At 32.6% G+C, this 26,799-nt stretch overlaps 2 protein-coding genes and 1 long non-coding RNA gene across 3 annotated transcripts; all 3 read left to right on the forward strand.

The window, feature by feature from the left end:
* Nucleotides 1-3,598: 3,598 nt before the first annotated feature.
* Nucleotides 3,599-7,581, forward strand: LOC135833606 (gastrula zinc finger protein XlCGF7.1-like). The gene is made up of 3 exons (XM_065347380.1): nucleotides 3,599-3,704; nucleotides 6,767-6,937; nucleotides 7,382-7,581. The coding sequence occupies exons 1-3, from the start codon at nucleotides 3,599-3,601 to the stop codon at nucleotides 7,579-7,581; spliced, it is 477 nt and encodes a 158-aa protein (XP_065203452.1).
* A 5,766-nt stretch (nucleotides 7,582-13,347) lies between these two features.
* On the forward strand, nucleotides 13,348-14,109 carry LOC135833607 (zinc finger protein 37-like). Its single transcript, XM_065347382.1, has 2 exons — nucleotides 13,348-13,366; nucleotides 13,784-14,109. Exons 1-2 carry the CDS (start codon nucleotides 13,348-13,350, stop codon nucleotides 14,107-14,109), a joined length of 345 nt encoding a protein of 114 aa, XP_065203454.1.
* An 11,513-nt stretch (nucleotides 14,110-25,622) lies between these two features.
* LOC135837526 (uncharacterized) lies at nucleotides 25,623-26,277 on the forward strand. The gene is made up of 2 exons (XR_010557206.1): nucleotides 25,623-25,711; nucleotides 25,888-26,277. It is a non-coding gene; the product is annotated as an uncharacterized LOC135837526 (long non-coding RNA).
* Nucleotides 26,278-26,799: the final 522 nt, after the last annotated feature.

Below are 26,799 nucleotides of genomic sequence, written 5' to 3' on the forward strand. Positions count from 1 at the left end.
TCGATGTTATGAATGCATGTAGTCCCCCTCCCCTCATTTAATTCCGTCTCTGTGTTTACGTATTGTAATGCCATTGTAATACATATTTTCATGTTTTAAATATTTCACGTAGGTGTGTTTATATGTTCGAATGGGGATTGCGGTCGACGGTTTACTTATAAAGGCGGACTTACGCAACATTTAAAGTACGAATGTGGACGCGAAAAACAATTTAGATGCACTATATGTTTCAAAGCCTTTTATTTTAAACATAAATTGAGAAGACATATGATTTGTGTGCATCATGTTATCTTGTGATTAAATTTTTTGCTTACGTTTTTGTATTAATGGCGTATTTTTTTGAGTTTTGTTTTTTTACATTTTTTGCATGTTTTTGAGTTGTTTTTTTGAAAATTGGATGACTTTTTGTGTTTTTTTTGCCTAGTTTATTGATATTCCATTTCTCACCAAATTCTCTTCTTTTGATGTGTGTGTGTATCGTAGTTCCGTCCATTTCAGGAAACTGGGGAGGTGATGAGTGGTTAATAGAAAGGTTGGAAGGACTGAATCGAAAAAATGAGTCGATATTCGTATTCAGCGCCCTCAAAAACCTAGTAATTCATATGTCGCACGATTTTTTCAATTTTCAGAAAATTTGGGGGGTGTCTATGAGAGGGAGGGCGTTGTGGAGGTTGAATCGTAAAAATAAGTTGATATTCGTTTTCAGCGGATCCTTAAACATTTGAAACGCTATGTCACACGATATTCGACATGTTTGAACGTTTTGACCAAAATGGGGAGGGGGGTGTACAGAGCCCCAAAATTTTGATCAAGGTCAACACGTAATGAAATGTCAAATATCGTGTGACATATCGTTTCAAATGTTTATGAAAGCGCTGAGAACGAATATCGACTCAGTTTTTCGATTTGATTCCACCTACGCTCCCCTCACCCCCACTTTTCCTCCAATTTTTCCGAAAATTGAAAAAATCGTGTGACATATGGTTTGTAAGGTTTTGGAGGGTGCTGAGTTCGAATATCAACTCATTTTTTCGATTCGACCCCAATTACGCCCCCACCGCTGCCTTTCCACTAATTGAGAATACATATCATTTATGTGCATCATGTTTTTTTTCTCACGTTTTTCAACTGATGTAGCATTACTTTTTCTTTATTCGTATTTTTAGAAATTTTTTTGCGTGTTCAAGTTGTCTTTTGGAAGATGCTTGATTTTTTATGGTTTTGTGTTATTTTGTCTAGTTTTTTGATGTTTTGTTTTTTTTACCCGATTCTTTTGTTTTGATATGTGTGAGTATTTTTTGTTGGCATGTCTCGTCTTCTCCTATATGAATGTCGGTGAAACAATTTTCGATTGTTTGCGTCGTTGATGATTTTTTTCATGTGTATTTTTCTCTTTTTGTTTAGAAGAACACGTAGGTCGGTTTGTATGTCCTAATTGTAGTCGAAGTTATAAGCACAACAGAAGCCTTCAATCGCATTTAAAGTGTGAATGTGGACATGAGAAACAATTCAAATGCGCGATATGTTTCGTAGCCTTTCATTACAACCATCAATTAAGAAGACATACTCTCGGTGTGCATGGATAAAATCTTGTAATTGAATTTTCTGCTCCTGTATTTCTACCAGAAATGTTTTTTTTTTCGTTTTTTGAATTATTTAATTTTTTTTACATGTTGTGGTTGTCTTTTGTGATAGTTTGATTCATAGATAACCTAGTTGTACTTGTGCCGATTTATATTTGATATTCCGTCAACATTTCGTTTTTACCTATGATAGGATAGGGTGTTGAATTCATTCTCTCACGCGATTTTATTGTTAAAATTTTTTTTTAGTGTTTCATCCTCTAATGTAAATTATTCGATATCTGTGATGTTAAATGTTCATCTTCTCTTTAGGCTATTATTTTCTTATGTGTGATTCGTGTTTTTATCTTTTATTGTCAAAGATGTAGGTCCGTTTGTTTGTCCAAAATGTGGTCGAAACTGTAAAGTGTAGAAGCAGTCTTATTCGATCACATTCAACGTACGAATGTGGACGAGAAAAACAATTTCAATGTACTTTGTGTTTTAAAGCCTTTCATTATAACCACTCGTTGAGAAGACATTTTAGTCGTTGTTCATAAATTACACTTGTAATTGATTTTTTTTACCATTTTTTAAAAATTTGTTTTGTATTTGATCAAATTTTAAAGCTATGTACTGCTTGCTTTTTGAGATGCCATTTTGATTGTACTTGGACGTAATTTTTATATTTTCATTTTTTTTTTGTTTGAAGCTTGTTCAATTTTTGTCAGTTGTAATTTTCTAGTGAGCTGTTTGATATTTAGTTGATATTTTTATATGTACCTATGATACGAACAATTACTTCTTTTGCTATTTGCGCTTTTTGTTTTTGTTTTTTTTTTGTTCTTTGAATGCTCAAGTGTCTTGAAGACCGGTTTTTGTTCGGTTTAGGTTCTTTAATTTTGCTCAAATTTCGGCTGAAAGTGAGGTTAGAGAGATATAATGTGAAAAATTAGTCAATATTTATTTAGAGCTCCGAAAAACATAATGAACAATGCCTCTCACAGTTTCGTCCATTTTCAAGAAACTGGGGGGGGGGGGGTGAGGGGTCAATAGGAAGGTTGGAGGGGCGGAATCAAAAATATAAGTCGAAATTCGTATTCAGAGCCCTCGAAAACCTAGTAAACCACATGTCACACGATTTTTTTCAATTTTCAAAATTTTGGAGGGGGTGTCATTGAGAGGGAGGGCGTTGGGGAGGTCGAATCGGAAAAATAAGTGGATATTCGTACTCAGCGGATCAGAAAACATTTAAAACGATATGTCACACGATATTTGACGTTTTTGAACGTTTTTACCAAAATGGGGACGGGGGTGTGCAGAGCCCCAAAATTTTGATTTTGGTCAATGTGTAAAAAAATGTCAAATATCTTGTGACATATCGTTTCAAATGTTTAAGAAAGCGCTGAGAACGAATATCAACTCAGTTTTTCGATTCGACCCCACCTACGCCCCCCTCACCCCCACCTTTCATCCAATTTTTCCGAAAATTGAAAAAATCGTGTGACATATGGTTTATAAGGTTTTAAAGGGTGCTGAGTTCGCATATCAATGTATTTTTTCGATTCGACCTCATTTACGCCCCTTCTACCCCCACCTTTCCCATAATTTTTTTGAAAATTGAAAAAATCGTGTGACATATGGTTTATGAGGTATTGGAGAGTGCTGAATACGAATATAAACTCAATTTTTTGTCTCGACCTCTTTTACCACCCTCATTGGGCCCCAAATATCTCGAAAATTGTGAGAATATCGACTTATTATTTTGTTCTGGCAACTCCATCAACGAACCAATTGACTCACAAAGCTTTTTGAAAATTGAAAGAAATGTGATATGAAATTATCCAGCTGGGTAAATCCGCGAAAGAGCAAAAACTACCCCTTCTTCCTCCTCGTGCCTTTCTTATTACATACCTACGTAAGTGTTGCAACATATTTTTTTTATTGGCTGAAGTGTTCCTTTTTCTGCTAACTGAGTTGTATCAATAATGACGCTACATCATCTGCGTATTTTTCTTCTTGTTGTAGAACAAATTATGGGATCGTTTACTTGTCCAAATGGTTGCGGTGGTCAGTACAAGTATAAAGGCGGGCTTCAAGCTCATTTGAATTACAAATGTGGACGCGAGAAACAATTCAGATGTACTATATGTTTCAAAGCTTTTCATTTCAACTACGAATTGAGAAGACATATCATTTATGTGCATCATGTAGACTTGTAATTAAACTTTTTCTCAAATTTTTCTACTAATGGCGTATTTTTTTTCATTATTTGAGTTTTTAGACATTTTTTTTTGCATGTTTTCAAGTTGTCTTTTGCAAAAGTTGCTTGATTTTTTATATTTTTGTGTTTTTTTGTCTCTTTTTTTGATGTTTTATTTTTTGTTTACCCTATTCTCTTGTCATGATATGTGTGTGTATTTTTTGTTGAAATGTCTCGTCTTCTCGTATGAATGTCGGTGAAACAGAATTATTTTTGATTGCTTGCGATGTCGATGTTTTCTTTCATGCGTATTTTTCTCTTTTTGTAGAACATCACTTGGGTCGGTTTGTTTGTCCCAAATGTGGTCGAAGTTATAAGCACAAAGCAAGCGTTCAATCGCATTTAAAGTTTGAATGTGGACATGAAAAACAATTCAAATGCACTGTATGTTTCAAAGCCTTTCATTATAACCATTCATTGAGAAAACATATTGTCAGTGTGCATAAGGAAACCTTGTAATTGAATTTTCTGCTCGTGTTTTTCTACCGAAAATGGCTTTTTTTCATTTTTTGAATTATTAAAAAAAAAATTTGCATATTGTTCTGGTTGGCTTTTGTGATAGTTTGTCGAATTTTTGTCATTTTTTTCTTCAGTTTTTCGATGTATTTTGTTATCAATAGTAGAATGTTGAATTTACTCGTTTCTCACGATGTGTTTTTTTTTTATTTTTTTATTTTTTTTTTTTTTTGTTCGAATGTCTCATCTCCTTGTATAAAATGCTCGTAAAATGAATTTTTGATTGTCTGCAAATGCGATGTCAATCTATTTTTTCCTGCATATTATTTTCTTATGTAGCCTATGATGCATATTTTCTCGTTTTATAGATCAATGCGTCAATCGATTTTTTTGTCCGAAAAATTGTGGTCGAAGTTATAAGAGAAAGAAACACTTGTCAAGGCACTTGAGAGTTGAATGTGGGAAAGAAAAGCAATTTCCATGTCCTATGTGCCCTAAAACCTATTATTATAAAGAGCAGAGGGAAACTCATGTACTTTCTAATCATTATAATACTACATTGTTCAAGTAGCGATTTTTTTTCTCATTTAAACGTTTTCCGCTTGTTTTTGTTGTATGTACGTTGCATTTTCATCTTCATTCGAGTTTTTTACGTTGAAATGTAGTTTGTCAAATTTTTGTCATCTTGGTTCTCATTTATTTTATATTCTGTCAATATTTTGTTTTTACCTGTGATAGGACAGGGAGTTCGATTCATTCTCATCTCATTAACGTAATTTTATTTAACAATTTTTTTTGGAGTTTCTCATCCTGAAATGTAAATTTTTCGATATCTTTTTCTTATGTATGATTCGTGTTTTTATCTTTTTGTCGAATATGTAGGTCCGTTTGTTTGCCCAAAATGTGGTCGAAACTATAAGTGTAGAAGCAGTCTTCGATCGCATTAGACGTACGAATGTGGACGAGAAAAACAATTCCAATGTACTTTGTGTTGTAAAGCCTTTCATTATAATCATTCGTTGAGAAGACATTTAGCCGTTGTTCATAAATTACGCTTGTGATTTGATTATTTTACCATTTTTTAAAAATTTGTTTTTTATTTGATTAGGTTTTTAAACTATGTGCTGCTTGTTTTATGAGATGCCATTTTAATATTGTACTCGAACGTAATTTTTATTTCATTTTTTTCTTCGTTTGAAGCTTGTTCAATTTTTGTCAGTTGTTATTTTCTAGTGAGCTGTTTTGATATTTAGTTGATATTTTTATGTATGTACCAATGATATGAACAATTGCTTTTTTTACTATTTGCGCTTTTTATTTAATTTTTGTTATTTGAATACTTAAGTGTCTTGAAGACCGGTTTTTGTTCGGTTTAGGTACTTTAAATTGGCTCAATTTTTTTTCATTGGTAAAGTTTGAGGGTCGAAAGTGAGATTAGAGGGGTATAATGTGAAAAAGTAATTGATATTTTTCATTTAAAGCTCCCAAAAACATAATAAACCATGCCTCATACGATTTAATTAATTTTCAGGAAACTTGCGGAGGGGATTGGGGATCAATTGGAAGGTTGGAAGGGCTGAATCAAAAAAATAAGTTGATATTCGTATTCAGCGCCCTCAAAAACCTAGTAAACCATATGTCACACGATTTTTTCAATTTTCAGAAAATTGGGAGGGGGTGTCAATGAGTGGGAGGGCGTTGGGGTGGTCGAATCGGAAAAATAAGTCGATATTCGTATTCAGCGGATCAGAAAACATTTAAAACGATATGTCACACGATATTTGACATTTTTGAACGTTTTAACCAAAATGGGGTGGGGGGGAGGTGCAGAGCCCCTAAATTTTGATTTTGGTAAATATGTAAAAAAATGTCAAATATCGTGTGACATATCGTTTTAAATGTTCTAGAAAGCGCTCAGTACGAATATAGACTCAGTTTTTTTATTCGATCCCACCTACGCCCCTTCACCCCGCCCCCTTTCCACCAATTTTTTCAAAAATTGAAAAAATCGTGTGACATATGGTTTTTAAGGTTTTAGAGAGTGCTGAATACGAATATCAACTTATTTTTGCGATTCGACCTTTCTAACAACCCTCATTGGTCCTCCAAATTTTGTGAAAATTGAAAAAAATCGTGTGACATATGGTTTATTAGGTTTTTGAGTGCGCTGAATTCGAATATCGACTTATTTTTCTGTTTTGGAAACTTCAACGAAACAATTGGTTCTCAAAGCTTTCTGAAAATTGAAAGAATAATAATTATAAGGTGAGTAACCTTTAGAAAAATATCGAGGAAAATTGCAGAATATAAATCTCAAAATCAGGATGATCTGACATGGAATGATCCAGTGGTATTACTTACGTAAATATTTACAATCAAATTTTTTTCATTGGCTGCACTATTCTTTCTCTTCTAAGACTCGTTTAAAAAACTTTCGCATTAATAATGATGTTACATTATCTGCTTATTTTTCTTCTTGTTATAGATAGATCTATCGGATTGTTTGTTTGTCCGAATGGTTGCGGTGGTCAGTACAAGTATAAAGGCGGGCTTCAAGAACATTTGATGTACAGTTGCGGACGAGAAAAGCAATTCGTATGTACTGATTGTTCTAAGGCATTTCATCGCAAACAAAATTTGAAAGCTCACATAGTTGGTGTGCATAAAAAAGTCCCAAAGTTGTGATGATTCTTCAGTTCGTGATCTTATTTTCGATTGATCTTTTTGTTTTTATTTTTATATGTATTACCTTTGTACACCTTATTGTATTTTTCTGTGTGGCTGTTTAATTACCTATTCTTGTTTGTTTTGTAAAAAGATGGGTTCTATAAATAGTTTCTAGTGAGCTAACTTTAATAAACCCTTTTTTTATTGGAAATTTTTCAAGTTTTTCAATTAAGTGATCTTTTTTGTATTTACAATTTACATACTTACGTGACTTTTTTTTTAGTTTTTCAAGTTTCTTAAAAATGGATTTTGGTCAATTATACAAAGGTTTTTTGCCTGTAGAGTATTTTTTTCTGAATGTTGCACATTTTTAACGTTTTTAAATATATTTCTATGATGTAACATCATCTTGGTATTTTTCTTCTTGTTCTAGAAAATCGTATCAATTTATTTGTATGTCCGAATAACTGCGGTCGTTCTTATAAGTATAAAGGTGGAGTTCAAGAACACGTAAGATACGAATGTGGACGCGAGAAGCAATTCAAATGTACCGAATGTCCCAAAGCGTTTCATCGCAAAAGAGATTTAAGAGCTCATATTATTGCTGTGCATAAAATAATTCCAGATTGGTGATGAATCAACTCGTGTTTTTATTTCAATTTTATTTTTATTGTAATTTTTTTTCACAATTTTTTAAATATTGTTCTTGTACGATGTTTTGTGATATGATAACTGATGAGATGTGAATAGTTTTCATTGAACGAAAATAAATTTTTCGTAGCGTTTCATCGTAACAATAAATTGAGTTTTTCTGCTCAATTGTTTCTCCGTTTACGTGACTTCTTCTTTTTTAATGCTCGAGTTTGTTGTAAAGATTTTGGAATCCAGTTGTCCAAGACTACTGCAACTTAGAGAAATTCTATTTCCAAAAATTTTGTTTTGCTTTTTTTGCATTTGGAGGTCATTGAGAGCGTTGGGAGGCACCGAATTGAAAAAATATGTTGATATTCGTATTCAGCGCCCTCAAAAACCTAGTAAACCACATGTCACACGATTTTTTCAATTTTCAGAAAATTGGAAGGAGATGTCGATGAGAGAGAGCGTTGGGGAGGTCGAATCGAAAAAATAAATCGATATTCGTATTCAGCGCCCTCAAAAACCTAGTAAACCACATGTCACACGATTTTTTCAATTTTCAGAAAATTGGGAGGGGGTGTCGATGAGAGGGAGAGCGTTGGGGAGGTCGAATCAAAAAAATGAGCTGATATTCGTATTCAGCGGATCCATAAACATTTAAAACGATATGTCACACGATATTTGACATTTTTTCGACGTTTTGATCATTGTGGGGGGGAGGGGGGGTACAGAGCCTCAAAATTGTAAAAAATGTCATATATCGTGTGACATATCGTTTCGATTGTTTTGAAAGCGCTGAGTACGAATATGAACTCCGTTTTTTGATTTGACTCCACTACCCCCCCCCCCTTCTCCAAATTTTCCAAAAATTGAAAAAAATGGTGTGGCATATGGTTTATAAGGTTTTAGAGGGTGCTGAATACGAATATCAACTTAATTTTTTGATTCGACCCCTTCAACGATCCTTATTGCAACCCCCCTCCCTCATTTTTCAAAAATTGAAATAATATTTGTATTTTTTTTGGGGGGGGGGGGTGTTTATAATTGCACGATTTGAGCACTTTTAAATGGGTGAGTTTTATAACAAAGTTTTCCATTGCCTGCTGTTTCCTTTTTCTCACACATTATTTTAAAATTGTTGCGTCCTATATGCCTACCTACAATCAAAAATGCAACATAATCAGTCTCATTTATGTACTTCTATTTTATAAAACAAAATAACTCATTAATTTTTATTTATGTATTTTTTTTGTCAGGTATAGAGCAGCTTGTAGATATATTTTTTTGCCCTAATGGTTGCGGTCGTCATTACAAACATAAAGGTTCACTTAAGCAACACTTGAACTACGAATGTGGACGCGAAAAACAGTTCAAATGTACCGAATGTTCCAGACCTTTTCATCGCAAAAGAGATTTACGAACTCACTTTCTCGCTGTGCATAAATTGATTCCCGAATTCTGACGATGATTCGTGTACCTACCTATTTTAATTCTCGAATTACGAGTACCTACTTTTTTTATTAGATGTAATTTTGTTTGATTTTTGGCACGTTTTTGAATGTTTTTAAATTGGGTGAACTTGAAATTGATTACATTTTTGTAAAATTAAAAGAGGCAATTGTGTATTTTAATATGTTGTAGACCAACTTATCAATTTGTTTGTTTGTCCGAATGCTTGCGGTCGTAGTTACAAGATTAAAAGTTCACTCGGGCGACATTTAAACTACGAATGTGGACGCGAAAAGCAATTCAAATGTACCGAATGTTCCAGACCGTTTCATCGAAAACCTGATTTAAGAAATCACGTCATCGCTGTGCATAAATTAGTGCCTCGGTTTTGATACTTACCTTAATTTAGCATGGGTTGTTTATTTTAAAGCTATACCTTACCTACCTACTTATTATTATGCCTGTTATACGATATTTTGTTTGATTTTTAATACTTTTTTTTTTTTTTTGGAATTAATCATTCTTGAATGTTTTGTAATGATGATGTAATAATAAATATTCTTTAACGGGTCGAATAAAATTAGATTTTATTTTCGTAAAATAATTAAAACATCAAATTCTGTATTTTTTTGTTTGTTGTAGAACAACCTATCAATTCGTTTGTTTGTCCGAATGCCTGCGGTCGTAGTTACAAGCGTAAAGGTTCGCTTCAGCAGCATTTGAATTACGAATGTGGACAAGAGAAGCAATTCAAATGTACTCTATGTTCCAGACCATTTTGGCGCAAAGCCGATTTAAGAAATCATTTCATCGCTGTGCATAAATTGGTGCCCGAGTTCTGATCGATGATTCGGCTAGAGCTGTTTATTTTCAAGCTGCACTTTTTATATTTTTATTCGTATTTTGTTTTCAGTAGAATTATTGTTCGTTGTCAGCTGTGTGTGTTTTTTTTCAATACATTATAATAAATGGTTTTGTGTTTTAGTGTTTCATCTTGTTGCACATCGTAGAATAGCTAATCAGTTTTTTTGGGTATTTTTCTTGTTGTAGAACAAATCAGTCTGTTTGTTTGTCCGAAGGCTTGCGGTCGTCAGTATAAGTATAAACACGGGTTACAGGAACATCTGAGGTACGAATGTGGAATCGAAAAGCAATTCAAATGTACCGAATGCCCCAAAGCGTTTCATCGTAAAAGAAATTTGAAATCACATCTTGGTCTCGTGCATCAAAAAATTACCATATTGTTGTGATGGTACCTATAATTTTTACTATTCGTTTCTTTTTTTTTATTAGTTTCAATCTTTACCTTCTTTTATTTTATGTGTGTTTGATTTTTTTTTTTCCAATTTAGTCGTTTTATTTTGATATATTTTTCTAAAAATTTGTTGTACGGAGAAGAGTCAACAAAACTAATCTAGAAAGTTGAAAAATCATCTCGAATTGATTTTTGTAAAAATAAAAAAAACACGATTTGAAAACGATCCTGAGTTTTGTTTTTTTTTTCTGTGATTTTTTTTTTGTTACCTATGTATTTCCATAATTGACTTCTTTGAAAAATGAACACGTTTTATGATTTTATTTGTGTTTTCAATTTCTTTAAACTTTCTTCGTTGGATTTTTCAAGGTTTACTTGCACTTTTTGTCAATATTTTTGTATCACTTTTGCATATCTCTGAGGAGATGAATAATTTATTACTTTTCTATCAAAGAAAATGGATTTTTTTTACAATTTTGGCAAAAAACGACATTTTTGGGAAGTTTGACAAAAAAAAAACTGGTCTCTTTGGCAATTCAGATAAAAAAAGCATTTTTGGCATTTTGACAAAAAATATTATTTTTTTCAGTTTTGACAAAAAATATTGTTTATTTTTTTTCAATTTTTACAAAAAAGTAGGATTTCTTGCAGTTTTTGCAAAAAAAGTAGGTCTGGGCAAAGATTTTTTTAAAATGTTGTTAAAGAACTAATTTTTAGAAAAAACTTTTTTGCAATAAAAAAAGCAAGACTTTCTGGAAATTTGGACCAAAAAACAAGGCTTTTTCATAATTTTGATGAAAAAGAACCAACAGACTTTTCTTTGGTAGGTAGTTTCGATCAAAATTGGCAAAAAAGTAACTTTTTTGGGAAGTTTGACAAAAAAAAACTGATTCTTTGGCAATTCTAATAAAAACAGCATTTTTTGGCACTTTGACAAAAAATATTATTTTTTCAGTTTTGACCCAGTTTTTGCATAAAAAAGTAGGTCTGGGCAAAGATTTTTATTTTTTAATGTAAAACTTTACAAAAATTTGAACCAAAAAAATTTTTCCAAAATTTTGATGAAAAAAATTTTTCCAAAATTTTGATGAAAAAAATTTTTCCAAAATTTTGATAAAAAACAAAAATATTTTGAATTTTTTTTCAAATCCAAATTTTAAAAAAAATGCAAAATAGTTTTTTTTAAGTACAACAAATTTATTGGCAATTCTTATGAAAAAAGTTAAGACTTTTTTACTATTTTGACCAAAGTCAAGATATTGTGGCAAATTTCAAATGAAGTGGAATTTTTTTAAAATTTTGACAAAAAACATGACTTTTTTGGGAAGTTTGACAAAAAAAACTGGTTTCGGGGGCAATTCTGATGAAAACACCATTTCTTGGCATTTTGACAAAAAATATCATTTTTTCAGCTTTTACAAGTAGGATTTTTTGATGTTTTTGCAAAAAAACAAAAAAACAGGTCTGGGCAATGATTTTTTTTTAAAAATGTTGATAAAAAACTGATTTGAAAAAAAAATTGCAATTAAAAAAGCAAGAATTTCTGGAAATTTGGACTAAAGAGCAAGGCTTTTTGTCAATTTTGATGCAAAAGAACCAGTCAAATTGATAATTCTGACCACAAACTGACTTTTCTTTGGTAGTTTTGATCAAAAAACGAAAAAAGTGGAATTTTTCTACAATTTTGGCAAAAACTTGACTTTTTTAAGGAAATTTGACCAAAAAAATTGGTTTCTGGGACAATTCTGATAAAAACAGCAGTTCTTGGCATTTTGACAAAAAATATTATTTTTTCACTTTTTACAAAAAAATAGGGTTTTTTGCAGTTTTTGCAAAAAAAGTAGGTCTGGGCAAAGATTTTTTTTAAATGTTGATAAAAACCTGATTTTAAAAAAAAACTTTTTTGCAATAAAAAAAGCAAGACTTTCTGGAAATTTTGGCCAAAAAACAGGGCTTTTTGCCAATTTTGATGAAAAAGATCCAGTCAAATTGATAATTCTGACCACAATTGAACAGACTTTTCTTTGGTAGTTTTGATCAAAGAAAGTGGAATTTTTTTTTACAATTTTGGCAAAAAAACATGACTTTTTTTAAAGGAAATTTGACCAAAAAAACTGGTTTCTGGGGCAATTCTGATAAAAACAGCATTTCTTGGCATTTTGACAAAAAATATTATTTTTTTCAGTTTTTACAAAAAAGTAGGATTTTTGCAGTTTTTGAAAAAAAAGGTCTGGGCAAAGATTTTTTAATGCAAGACTTTTCAAAAATTTGAACCAAATACAAGTTTTACCAAATTTTTGATAGAAAATTAAAATATTTGCCATTTTTTTTCAAATTCAAATTTTACAAAAAATGCTAAATAGTTTTTTAATAATTCTGACCACAACTATTTTGGCAAAAATCATGAGATATTGTGACAAGTTTTACCAAAAAAAAAAAAGACGTATCTTTTGCCTGTATCTAAAACAGAAGGCGTTAGAGCATTTTGAAAATTTGAATCGATCAAATAGCAAATACAAGCTCGTTCAATTTTGAATGATTCATCTGTAATACTTTAGGGGTTGAAATATATCACGATTCAAGTTGAAGAATCAGCATAAAATAACTCTTAATTCTTCCCCAAATTATTGCTTCGAAGACTGGAATGGTTTGATTGAGGGGGTGGGTGGGGGAGGGTTCATCAATCTCAATCTGGAATTTGCTCAATAGAGGTTAAAAATTGACTAAGGGCTAAAAGTATCTGTGTGGCCATTAATGGGTAGTTTGAAGTTACCTTGCCTTTTTTTCAGATTTTTGCACAGTGAATTTTATTGGTTTTCTTCTCCCTGCCATCCCAATCCCCTCTTTTCTCCCTCTCTCCCTCCTCCTTCTCCTCTGCTCTATAATCCTGAATTCAATTTTTTGAATACTTGAGGGTTGTTTCTTTGTTTCTTTGAACAGAGGCAGGATCTTTGTGCTGTATTTTTTGCCAATTTTCAATTTTCTGGTTCATTCTGAGAAGATTCTTATTTTGAAGGCTGCTGTGGTCGTATTCGTTGAACTAATTCAGTTCTGAGATAATGTTTCAGATGTTACGATGTACCTATGATGGACCCTGCAGGATGATTCCTTCAAAACCGATGCTGTTGAAGTCGAAGAATATAGTTCAAATGTCATCTCTCATGAAGCAGGAAAGGATCTTGAAGAATAACAATCGATTTTTTCTGCTGATCAACATAATTTTTTTTTCACTGTGTATCATCGATGTTTCATATCTTTCGACTCATTGATGATAATTTTTACAACTGTTGTATTATAATAAAACAATTTTACGAAATATTAGATCTTTTGTGTTGTTTTTTCCTCTTTATAGAAAATGTAGCTTGTTGATATTAGATTATTTTAGTAGCAAAGAACGAATGGCGTATTGAAATTGCTTGAAAATAGATACAGATTGCTTTGATTTTGCACCCATCGCCTCCGAACCTTGAAATAACACTCTTTTTTAATTTTCAGATATATGCTCCCAACAACACGATTTCGGTAAACTGTGGATAAAGTTGCCACCCCAGCTGCATCGCATTTCCCACGACGACGGCCAGCTACTGGACGGTGCCCATAAAGGATACTACTGTCCGAACGGTTGCGGCCGAAAATACAAGTACAAAGGTAACCTGTCGCAGCACTTGAAGAACGAATGCGGAAAAGAGAAACAATTCGAATGCGAAGTTTGCAACAAAAGGTTCACGCACAAGAGTACGGTCAAAAAGCACGCCTACCTGTTGCACAACAAAATAATCGAATGTAGCGATATTAAACGAGTTCCTAATGTGAACGTGTGAATCCTGTGATAAGCAGCTTTTTTTCGTGCCTTGAGAATTTGTTTTCGTTGGAACCAGTGATTGGTACCAGTTTGTTTTATTATAATTTAAGCGAATATTGTACGTGTACGTCTTCTGTAGTAATTACCCTAACTTATTATAATATGTTAATTTGTTTGTTGTGTAGTGTTCGAAGGTGTGATGAAAAAGTAAGGCCTTACGCAATTTGAGTACCTTTTTCAATCTTACCTTCGTGTATTAGGACCAATAAGCGTGTATTTTTAATTCGTTTTTTCTAGTCTGATTTTTTCAGATTATACTCGTAATTTGGCTACGTGTGCCAGTATTTCTACATTTCGATTAAAATTTGAAATTTTCAGTATTTTTTTTACCTATTAATGTACGTAGTGTCCTGGAGGTTGTTTAATCTCTTATTTTTCTTTTTTTTTGTCTTATTAAGTTTATGGTTAATGATAATTACATACGTGTGTATTTGTATGGCTGGCATTTTTTCCCCCGAAGCATTAACATTGTTTTTTAAAGTGCCATGTTGCCAACGAACGTTAAGTACTCGTACTCTCGTAGATTCGGATATAATAATTCCTAAGTTCCTCGATATCTTTGTCTGTACTATTTTTTAAGCTTATGGTATAAGTAGTTACTCATTCGATGTTAATATGTTTAACTGTGCCATTAAATTTAGGTAAATTGTTAATCAACCGTATCAACAAAGAAAGAACTCATGTTTTTTTTGAATTTTCTCTGAAACGATCACTTAATATTTTTTTTATTTTGTTTTCTATGTCTTGATTTTTTTTTTCTGTATTTTATAGATTGAATTATCTATTACGATGATTTCTTTTATAATAGATTTGTTCATGTTCGAGTTATATATGTTTTCCTCAGTATTTCTTATAGTGCGATTCAGTTACAGATTTGAATTAGGAAAGGAGTCGCAGGAGTTGTGATTGTTTAAGCGAATAATTAAATTATACAGGAGGAATTTTATCGATTGAGGAATTTTATTATATACTTAGTCGATGAAATACTCGACTGCGTTGTAATAAGGAATGTGTTTGTAGTGTAAAGACCCTTTCACTGTTATCTATCTGTAGCTGAGCATGTTATTTTATAGTAATATAAATTTTAGAGTTTGTTGTTTCGTAGCGTTTGGACTGATTATTGTGGTGGTTGTTTGAGTATCAAAATAAATTTACTTACTTATCGTTAGATGAAATAAGATTGTATATCTTAAATCATTCCCTAGGTTAATGTGACGTTACCTGTGTTAGTATTGTTTTGTAATAAAACTTATATGTCAGGAGTTGGCTCAATTTTTATACGAAATGAGCCTTAAAAAAATGGTGTTTCGGAGTGAGGATGATTTATGTAATAGTACGTTTTTGTCTTTGAATTTGAAAATCAATTTTGAAGCACTCCTTGGATGTGTTTTTGGAAATTAGCAATAAATTTTGAAACCTTTTTTTAAAATCTGTTTTTGATTCAAAAATATTGGATACATTTTTGATATTTTTTTTGACCCTGAAATTCGTTCAAATTGACTGAAAAAGTGGTCTTCACCCACCCCACCCCCCAGAAGAATTTTTTGAGGGTTGAAATCGGGTCCATCAAAATTCAACTCCTTTAAAATGTTTTAAGAACCATTGAAATTGGGTCCAAATTATAGTGCAGAAAGAAATCAGTGAAAATTTTTCAACAAGTGAAATTAGTGGTTTGAGAAAAAGCTATGAAATGATCTTTGAAAAAATTCAAAAAAGTTCGTTGGCATTACATTAGATTTCAGTGATGTTTTAGTCAATTTTACTGATTCTGATAGAATCACATTTCGCTGATTGTTTTTTCAGTGTGGAGAGTGAAATCAGTGACCAAGAGTGGCAGTAAATCCAATAACGATCACAATAAAATATAATGAGCAAAGTTCGCTGAGTTTTCAGTGAACTTTACTAAAAAAATAAACACAGAAAACTGAATGTGAAAAATGAAATCAGTAAGACTGCAATTCGCCAAATCTTCAGTAAATCAAGTTCACTGAGTGTCAATCAGATTTACTGGCGGTTTTTTTTTTCATTTTCAGTGATTTTTCGCTGAATTTTCCTGATTTTTTTTTGGTCGATATCACTGAGTTTTCTCTGATTGAATTTTTCTGATGTTTCAATGAACCCATGCATCAGTTGGTTTCACTGAATTCTGAGTCTAGTTCACTTGAACATCTGTGAACTGTGCTAACATTTTTCAGTGATCCTTTGGACTTTTTCTGTGACTCTGATTATTCATTTGACCTATAGCTCAGGAAAAAATCAGTGAAATCGATCAAAAAATCAGAAGAGTTTGTCGAAAATCACTGAAATTGGTCGACTGGAACATTGGTAAAATTTTCTTGAACATTGATGCAATCCACCAAATTCCCAATTATGTTCACTGAGCGTCAGTCAAAATCACTGATGTATTATTTCACTTTCAAAATTTTTTATTTTTTTGTCGTTTTTGAAACATTTTTTTTTGATAATTTTTTTCTGATTGATTTTACCGATTTTTTTCTGTTTTAATTTCTATAATGTTTAATAAAGCCATCAGTTAGTTTCACTGAACCCTGAGTTGAGTTCACTTGAACACCAGTGAACTGGGGGGGGGGGGGCGTATTTTGTATTTTGTAATATCTTTTTGGAAATGAATAAATATTGATTGATTGAATTTCGCTGACATTTTTCAGTGATTCTTTTGTAATTCTTCTGTGACTCTGATTATCAATTCGACTAGCAACTCAGGAAAAAATCAGTGAAATCAACCAAAAATCACTGAAACTGACTGAAACCTCAGTAAAATTTACTTTTTATAATGTTTAATAAAGTCATCAGTTAGTTTCACTGAACCCTGAGTTGAGTTCACTTGAACACTAGTGAATTTCGCTGATAGTTTTCAGTGATTCTTTTGTAATTCTTTTGTGACTCTGATCATCAATTTGACTATAGCAACTCAGGAAAAAATCAGTAAAATCAACCAAAAATCACTGAAACTGGCTGAAACCTCAGTAAAATTTACAACACTAAGAAAACATCACTGGATCATCGTTTGAATACCTACACTAAATCTTCAGTTAAGTTCACTGAGTGTCAGTCTGATTAACTGGTAATTTTTTTCAATTTCACTGATTTTTTCTTGGTTGATTTCTCTGATTTTTTCGATCAAATTTTTCTGATGGTTTTGTGAAGCTATCAGTTAGTTTCCCTGAATCCCGAGTCAAGTTCACTGAGTGTCAGTCAGATTTTACTGATGATTTATTTCAATTTCAGTGATCGGTAATTTTATTTCAATTTCACTAATTTCAGTGATTTTTCAAAATAATTTTTTTGATTTTTCTTTGATCAAATTTTGTTGTTTCAGTGAAGCTATCAGTTGGTTTCACTGAATCCTGAGTCCGAGTTCACTGAGTGTCAGTCAGATTCACTGATGATTTATTTCAATTTCAGTGATTGGTAATTTTATTTCAATTTCACTAATTTCAGTGATTTTCTTCCACTTTTTTTGGTTGATTTTTCTGATTTTTCTGTTTTGGTGAAGCTATCAGTTAGTTTCACTGAATCCTGAGTCCAAGTTCACAGAGTGTCAGTCAGATTCACTGATAATTTATTTCAATTTCACCAATTTCAGTGATTTTTTTTTCATTTTTTTGATTGATTTCTCTGATTTTTCTGTTTTAGTGAAGCTATCAGTTAGTTTCACTGAATCCTGATTCCAAGTTCATCGAGTCAGATTCACTGATAATTTATTTCGATTTCAGTGATTTTTCAGTCAATGTTTTTGATTTTTTTGATCAATTTTACTGATTTTTCTGTGATCAAACTTTTCTGATGTTTTGAAACTCAGTAAATTTTGCTGAAACATCAGAAATCCTCGCTGAAACATGATTGAAATTCACTGAATATTCAGTAAAGTTCACTGAAACTAAATCAGCTTCGCTGTCATTTTTTAGTCATTACACTACTTTTCCTGTGTCCATTATTGCAAATTTCTCCCACAACTCAAAAGAAATTCAACAAAACTACACCCTCCCTTTTTTTGAAAAAAATTGGAAAAGTTGACTGAAAATTACTGAGATAGGATGAAACTCACTGAAGTTTATTAGTTTCTGTATTTAGTGAAACATCAACAAAATCCACTCAATCTTACGAGTAAATTAGGTTCACTGAGATTAAGTCAGATTCGCTGACTTTTCTTCCGCTTTCAATAATTTTCAGTCAACATTTTTGATTTTTTGATCGATTTCACGGATTCATTTTTGTAAAATTTCAGTGATTTATACATAAATTTGTGTTTTAGTAAACTTTATTGAAGATTCTGTGAATTTCACGGATGTTTTAGAGTTGAAGTCCATTTAACTGATTTTTTTCTTTGATTTCAGTGACCTTTCAGCCGACTTCCTGATTTTTTTAAATGTTCTTCTCGGTTGTAAGTGAGGTCATTAAATTAGTCTAACAAAAAAATCACTAATGATGGCTGAAAAATATCAGAAGAGCTTTTCATTGATGTTTCAGTAAAGTTTACTGAGTTTCAATCAATTTAATCAGCAGATTTCGTTGACGTTTCAGTCACCTTGACTTTTAGTTAGATTTTTGTGGATTTTTCTGCTGTTTTAATCAGTTTTTCTGATTCTTCGGTTAATGTGGTCGATTTCACAATCATCCAAAAAAAAATAAAACATCATCAAATTTCATCGCCAAACAGAAAAAAAATGTTGATTTTACAAATTTGGGGTTTCTCTGATTCGAAGTTTTCAAAGAACCTGTCCAATTTTTGTCCTTAGCTTTAAAATTTCTGATTAACCATCAACAGTATTTTTCTGCATTTTTATTCCAGATTACATCAAGAAGAATCTTTTCACGTGTCGAAATGAGAATTGTAATCGGAAATACAAATCTAGAAGCGGACTTTGGCAGCATTTGAGATACGAATGCGGTGTGGATCCTCAATTCCATTGTACAACTTGTGATAAAAAATTTGTTTACAAGTTTGCTTTGAAGAAACATTTGTTAATACAGCATAAACAATTTTATTCCGAGTAAAAAGTTTCGAATTTTCAAGTTTTTGTCGCATATGTAAAATAAATTTTTGCTTACGTTTTCTGTCGAAAATAATTTTATTAGGTAATTCTGTTTTCGATGTATTTTTTTGTGAACTTTTACCATAATATATTCCTATCTTTATTAACATGAAAAAAAAGCATTAGATAATAAATACGAGTACATACATATTAATCATTTAATTGCCTGCCTACCTGTTGTCACACTATTTATTTTATAGGCCTAATGCATTTCTTTTCTGGTGGAGTGTTCTTTTATATCTTCTGGACATACTTGAGGTCGAACTGTACCCACGCTTGATGTTTCTGCCGTTCATTATGTTTAACCAGTTTTATGTTTCAGGTGCGATGAAAATGTACCAATGCAAGAATTGCGATCGTTCTTATAAACATTACAGCAGCTTGTCCAAGCATTTTCGTCTCGAGTGTGGAAAGCCTGCGCAATTCCATTGTGTAATTTGTAATAAATATTATCATCAGAAGGTCAACCTCAAAAGACACTTGTTGTTGATTCATAAGCTTATATGACGGGGTGTCTAACCAGCCACCGACAATGCTGTGGAAAATTATCAGACTGTGAAAAAAAATATCAATATTCGTTATTTTCTTTGAGAAAGTTTCTAATGCCTTTTGAGGGGTCAGAAATTTTATAATTCGTAAGTTCTGAAGTCGTGAATTTATTCGATAGAAAGATATATTACTCAAAAGGTTGTGGAAAAATCACAGATGTTTTGCAAAATTTGCAAGAAATGTGAGACTTTGAGTTTAATCAGCAAACAACTTGTGAGAGTGCAATCATCAAGTTACCTACCTACTTATCTACTCAAAAACAACTTTGTGTGTTGTTGAATATCCGTTGTTGTATTTTCAGTTCTGTGCTGAGGTGTGAAATATGTATAAACTTTATCGTTAGGCACCCTGAATGGAAAATTTGAACATTACGTTTATTTATAATTTATTATTTATTTATTTATCTTCTTATTTATTTATTTATTTATTTATTCATTAATTTTTTATTAATGACTCCTGTGAAATAAAACTACTTGTTTACTTTCCTGAGTTTTCAATTGGATGAGATGAGATATTCTGTAGACTTGTTTGTATTTCGAAATTTGATATATGTATTTGAGATATTTCTGATTTTTCGTTCAAATGTTTAACCAATCTACCTGTGCATGTAGGTAGACTTAGTAACGACCAACTTTTTGACAAAAGCCTAATTGAAACCTATCTCTCGACTTTCTTTCAGTGATCCCTTTACTAAATCAGCGTGGAAACATGGTTCTGATCGTAAATGGTCACAAGTTCATCTACAATACCTCTTTGGCTGACGGATACAGACGATGGAGATGTGCCGCACCAAGGTGCAAATGCTTTTTAAGAACCAACGAAGATTACAGCCATGTGGACATCCAAAACCAACATACTCACAAAGCTTGCACCGAGAAACAACTTGAAAAACTGAGATTCGTCAGCTATTCCAGGAAACACTTCAGCATCTTGGGTTTGAGTGAAAGTTCCAGAGATATTTTGAAAACTTATTTGGCAACTGACGATTAGCCGGATTCGGCTGGATCGTTGTAGATGTCTGTAATGATCAATGATGAAGCTAATTTTGGAAAAAATTTATTTACGAGCTAGATGTACGTAACGTGCTGTTGAAGGTGAAGAATGAGAATGATTGAGTGTTGTATTCGTTTATTTGCCTACTCGGGTGTAATTTTTAGTTTATCTTATTTTTCATATTCCAATAAATCTTTTCAATTTAATTTTATCTGAATTTTTTTTTACAACGTATTGAAGTTTTCAAGTCGTTTTGGGTGGAAAGAGGAGGAGGAGAGATGGAATCATACATAATTTTCCAAAAGGAGAAGCAATTCGATTCAATTCGGTCTTGAAAGGTATAATTTGATCGAAACTCCGATGTCATTAGATGTGGTCAGGTCACTTTGGATCTACAAAATATCTGGATCTTATCTGATCAAACAACTGTGATCAAATACAATAAAATCTGAACAGATTGAAAATCTGATCTGATGAAGTTTGAACAAGAAAATATTCGGCTCGGATTAGATCTGGTGAGACCTGATCTGATTTAATCAAACCAGTCCGATCAGATTTAATCAGATCTGATTACATGGTGAATTGAGTTAGATATTGGTAGGTGGGAATGTACGGATCTGATCCGATCAGATCTGGTCAATCAAGATTGATCTGATCTGATCAATCAAGTCTAATCTGATCTGATCAATCAAGTCGGATCTGATCAATCAAGTCTGATCTGATCTGATCAATCCAGCCTGATCTGATGTGGATCAGATCAATCAAGTCCGATCTGATCTGATCTGATCAATCAAGTCTGATGTGATATGATCAATCAATCAATCAATCAATGAAGTCTGATCTGATCTGATCAATAAAGTCTGATCTGATATGACCGATCAAGTCTGATCTGATTTGATCAATCAAGTCTGATCTGATCTGATCTGATCAATCAATCAAGTCTGATCTGATCTGATCAATCAATCAAGTCTGATCTGATCTGAACAATCAATCAAGTCTGATCTGATCTGAACAATCAATCAAGTCTGATCTGATCTGATCAATCAATCAAGTCTGAGCTGATCTGATCAATCAATCAAGTCTGATCTGATCTGATCAATCAATCAAGTCTGAGCTGATCAATCAAGTCTGATGTGGTCTGATCAATCAAGTTTGATCTGGTTGATCTGATCTAATCAGATCTGAACTGATCAAAACATGAATGTGATAAGAATTTTTCTGATGAAGTATGCGATCAAGGAAATATACCCATCTGATCTGGTCGGATCAAATTTGATCACGTCGGATCAAATTTGATCACGTCTGATCAGCTCTAATCAGATCCGAGTACATATGGTTAATCCAGTTGAAAGCTGGGAGTTGGAAATGTGCGGATCTGAGCTCATTTGATCAAGTAGGTCCGTTCTGATCTGATCACAATATGAACAGACCAAAACTCTGATCTGATAAATCAAATTGGAGGCGTGGAATTTTCTGATTCAATCTGAGCTGATCTGATCGAATATGAATAGATTGAAATTTGAAACTCTGATCTGATTGAATCAAGTTTGAGGCATGGAATATCCTGATTAAATCTGAGCTAATCAAACAAGTCTGATCAGATCTAAGCAGATCTGAACAGGTCAAAACTCTGATCTGATGAGATCTGGTTGGATAAAATTTAAACTGGGAAATGTCAGAATGGGATCTGATCTGATTAAACAAGTCTGATCAAATCTAATCAGATTCAGGAACAGATCTAATCTGATGAAACTTTGATCTGGTCAAGTCTGATTACATCCGGATCTGATTCGATCTAATCTATAATTCAAATATTTTCTACTGGATTATTTTGAAAAACCCAGACTAATCATTGTTTTATTTTCGAGGAATACCAATTCCATCATGATAGAATACGATAGTATTTTGAGAGTAGATTATTTCGCTGAAAAGTATGTATTTTTTGAATTCAAAATTTCCAAAAATTAATCCAGAAAATTGACTAGATAGTAGATACTTTTGTAGAGTACTAATTTGGAAATGTTTCTATGTTCACAGCTCATTTTTTTCTAACTAATGGTCTTACGTATACTTCGTTTTCAAACTTGAATTTCGGATTCAGCTGCCCCAATTGCCCCAAAAACTATAAACAGAAGAGTAAATTGGCCAGACACCTGAAATACGAATGCGGAGTCGAGAAACAATTCCAATGTCATGTTTGCCAACGTAAATTCTCGAGGAAAGAACACCTTAAGGGGCACGCAGCTCGTATTCATCAAAGCATTCTCGATATTTAATTAAATAGCTCCTGGTGTGTTTTTAAATTAATATGATTTTTTTTACAATTTTTCTGTATTCATTAAAGTTTTTTCTTGTTACATCTTTGAGTTTGACTTTTTGAATCTGTTTGTGTTATTTTCTGCGAGTAGAATAAATTGTCATTAAGTAAGTTGAAATCTTCAGGGGTTAGTTGGTCTGACTTATGGGTAAATAATAATAATGAAAAAAAAAAAAAAAAAGAAGAAGAAGAAGGAAACTTTTTGCCCTCACCAATAATTCCACCAACACGTCGTCATAGTACCTTCTGTCATTTACATTTATCTTTATACATTTCACTGATTTTTTATTATTTTTTGTGTACTTAGGTATGGACGGCGATATACTGATATTCCCCGAAAACGGATTCTGGAATACCATGGATCAGTCTTTCTTTTGCCCCAATGGCTGTGGTCACAAGTATAAGTACAGAAAAGGTCTACAACGTCATATGCAGTACGAATGCGGCGTTGAAAAACAATTCGTATGCATCATTTGTGGCAAAGCTTTCTCCAGAAGAGATCATTTAAAGACGCATTTGATTTACGTGCATGAGAAAACTAGCGGCTTGAAATTACGAAAAAGAAGAGAAGATGTCACGTTTCTTGATTTTTATCATAAATTCAATTAGAAGTGATGTGATGTTCCAGGATGGAGGGGAGGGTGATTGAATCTGATCGGGATATGCTCAGATAAAATTGGATCTGATCAGAACTGATCAGATCCCATCTTTCTGACTCAGTCAGGGTTTCTTCAGGATCTATTCAGATCTGGTCAGATGGAGTTGGGTGCAGGGAATATCTGGATCTGATCTGGCCTGATCAGAACTGGCAGATCCTATCTTTCTGACTCACTCAGGGTCTCTCACATTTTTCTTTCTGTCAATGCGGTTTATTGTGTGCTTGTTAAGTTTTAAAAAGTTGGAGCAGGTATTCAATAAATATGAATTGAAGTCTGTGTGTGAGTAATTGATATTTTATTTAATGAATCGAGCATTGAGTCGTGAAAAATAATTCCATTATTGGAAAATATAATCTAGTCAAGTTTGTGTATAAATCATATGTTTAGTGATTTTACATTGTATTAGTCATAAAAGACTGAAACTGTTATTCACCTAATTATTGTTGTTAAACTATGGTATCTAAATTGTGAAGTAGTTTTCCAAATTTCTAACTTCTTGAAAAAGTTTACAAGTATTTGATCTGTATAAATAAATGTGTACCTAAATTGTTTGGATTGCCTTGTTCGTCTTATTTCTTGTGATTTTTGTAGTTTAATGTTTGTTTGAGAGTTCAATGTCTTTGTATAAAGTAATTGGATTTGATTTAATCAGATGTGATGGATCTGGAGAATTCCTAAATTTCATCTGATCTGAGCTCATCCAACTGATGTAAACAGGTTTAACCTGATTTGGTCAGATTGAATTCAGACAATGTCAGATCCGATCCGATCTGATCTAATACAATCAGGTCAAGCAGAATTCAGAAATTGCATGGATCTGATCTGATATAATGTTATCTGATCAAACTGGGGTAAATGAGATTGACAAACTGGGGTAAATTAGGTTGACCTGATCAGGTCAAGTTGAATTCAGAGAACGTCCGGATCAGTCCTGAACAAATCAGATCTGATCAAGCAGGCCAAAGCAAGTCTGATGGGATCAGATCAAATTGAATACAGTGATCTGATCTGATCTCTGATCAACTAGGTGTAAACTGGTTTAACCTGATCAGATCAAATTGAATTCAGAGAATTCACGGATGTGATCTGATCTGATTTCTGACCCAGTGTAGGTGTAATCAGGTCTGACCTTATCAGATGAAGTTGACCTGATCTGATCAATTTGAATTCAGAGAACGTCCAGATCGGTCCTGAACAAATCAGATTTGATCAAACAGGCTAAAGACAGTCTGATGTGATGAGAATACAGTGATCTGATCTGATCTCTGATCAACTAGATGTAAACCGGTTTAAGCTGATCAGATCAAATTGAATTCAGAGAATTCACGGATGTGATCTGATCTGATCTCTGACTTAGTAGGTGTAATCAGGTCTGACCTTATCAGATGAAGTTGAATACAGAGAATGTCCAAATCTGATCTGATGTTCTGATTTGATTCAATATGTGTAAATATGTCTGTCCTGATCGGATTAGATCAGATCCGATCAGATGCGAACACTCTCTGTATTCAACTTGATCTGATCAGATCACACCTGTTGACACCTATTGGATCAGATCAGATCAGATCATATTCAGGCATTCTCTATCCAAAAAAAGTCCTGTTCTGATCTGATCTTACCAAACAAATTTATGTATGTCTGTTCTGGTCAGATCTTTGATATTCAGAAGATGTTTGAATCAAATCTATTACTTTTCTCTGGTTGTTCAGTGTTGAAATCACCTCATATCAGATCAGATTTGTTCTGATATGGTCAATTTCCTGATCTAAATAGGTGCCATATTTCCCCCTGTCTTGTAATTCTCTATAAGTCGTATAGGTACCCCAAACTCGATCTTCGAATACTTACATGAACTGCATAATATATGTTCAATCAACAATAACGTTGATTTTTTCTTTTCAGGTTTGTTCATATGCCCCAACGAATACTGTGGTCGAGCATACAAATTCAAGAAAGGCTTGATGAGACATTTCGCCAACGAATGTGGTAAACAAAGTACCTAATTACATTTAACTTTTTTTTCTGGAAATGATATTTTTAAAAGCACGTTGCTATATTTTACTCGGATTGGTTTATTAATGGCATGAACGATAGAGTGCTACTTGATTTCTAGTCTAGCAGGTTTATTTAAAGCTTAGCTTATGCTTAATTTTTGTTCACAGCTGTGAAAAAGTTCTTCTGCCCTAATTTCGGTTGTGATCGAAGTTACAAGTATAAAAGTGGACTGAGAAGACACGTGACTTACGAATGTGGCAAAGAGAAGCAATTCGAATGCGATATATGTTTCAAAACTTTTAGTCAAAGTGAACACGTTAAAAGACATTGTATCAATGTGCATGGAGTTGTTCACTGATAACGAGCCTGTACTGGATTATATTTTTTTGAAACCCCTTTTATTGCAATTTTAAATGTTTTAAATCATAAATTTTTATTTATTGTATGATGTACTATTTTAATGATGTATGTTTAAATTTAAATTCGTGTCTCAATTTGTTTTTTGTTTTTCAATTTCATGTGGCCAAGTGCCAAATAAAACTTCATGATGTCTCAAACATAGATGTCCATTTACTCGAATATCGTCGATTAGTATTGATTGATGTTTTAGCTCGAAATCTCTAGCTAACTCGAGATTCAAATATGATGAGACCAGTGTTCATCGTAAATTTAATTATTATTGTTCGCAGGAATGAAAAAATTCATCTGTCCTAATCCCGGCTGCGGTCGAAGTTACAAGTACAAAATATCTTTGAATAGGCATCTATCTTACGAATGTGGAAGAAAGAAACAATTTGAATGTAACATTTGTTTGAAATGTTTCGCTCAAAAAGAGAACTTTCGAAGGCATTGTGTTACTTTGCATGGAATATTTTTATGATTTGTTACCTACGATATTTTTTTTTGTGTCTGGTTTACTTAATTTAGTTACTTATTTTAAATTTTCAATGCCAAAATGTTTGTATGTGATGTAATAAATTAACGAGTGTTGTTAAAAAAATAGCCTTTTGATTTTATTCCCGCCAGTGTTGTAGAAATTGAGGAGAGTTCAAGATTTTCTCTAGTTGAAAATTTTAAAA

This window comes from Planococcus citri, chromosome 2, assembly GCF_950023065.1.
Source record: "Planococcus citri chromosome 2, ihPlaCitr1.1, whole genome shotgun sequence".
NCBI lineage: Eukaryota > Metazoa > Arthropoda > Insecta > Hemiptera > Pseudococcidae > Planococcus > Planococcus citri.

Excerpts from the sequence above, each read along its gene's own strand:
- LOC135833606 (XM_065347380.1), top strand. The coding sequence starts at position 3,599 with ATGGGATCGTTTACTTGTCCAAATGGTTGCGGTGGTCAGTACAAGTAT. Across the intron at positions 3,705-6,766 it reads ACGCGAGAAACAATTCAGAT|ATAGATCTATCGGATTGTTT; the intron begins GTACTATATGTT and ends TTCTTGTTATAG. Across the intron at positions 6,938-7,381 it reads TTTGAAAGCTCACATAGTTG|AAAATCGTATCAATTTATTT; the intron begins GTGTGCATAAAA and ends TTCTTGTTCTAG.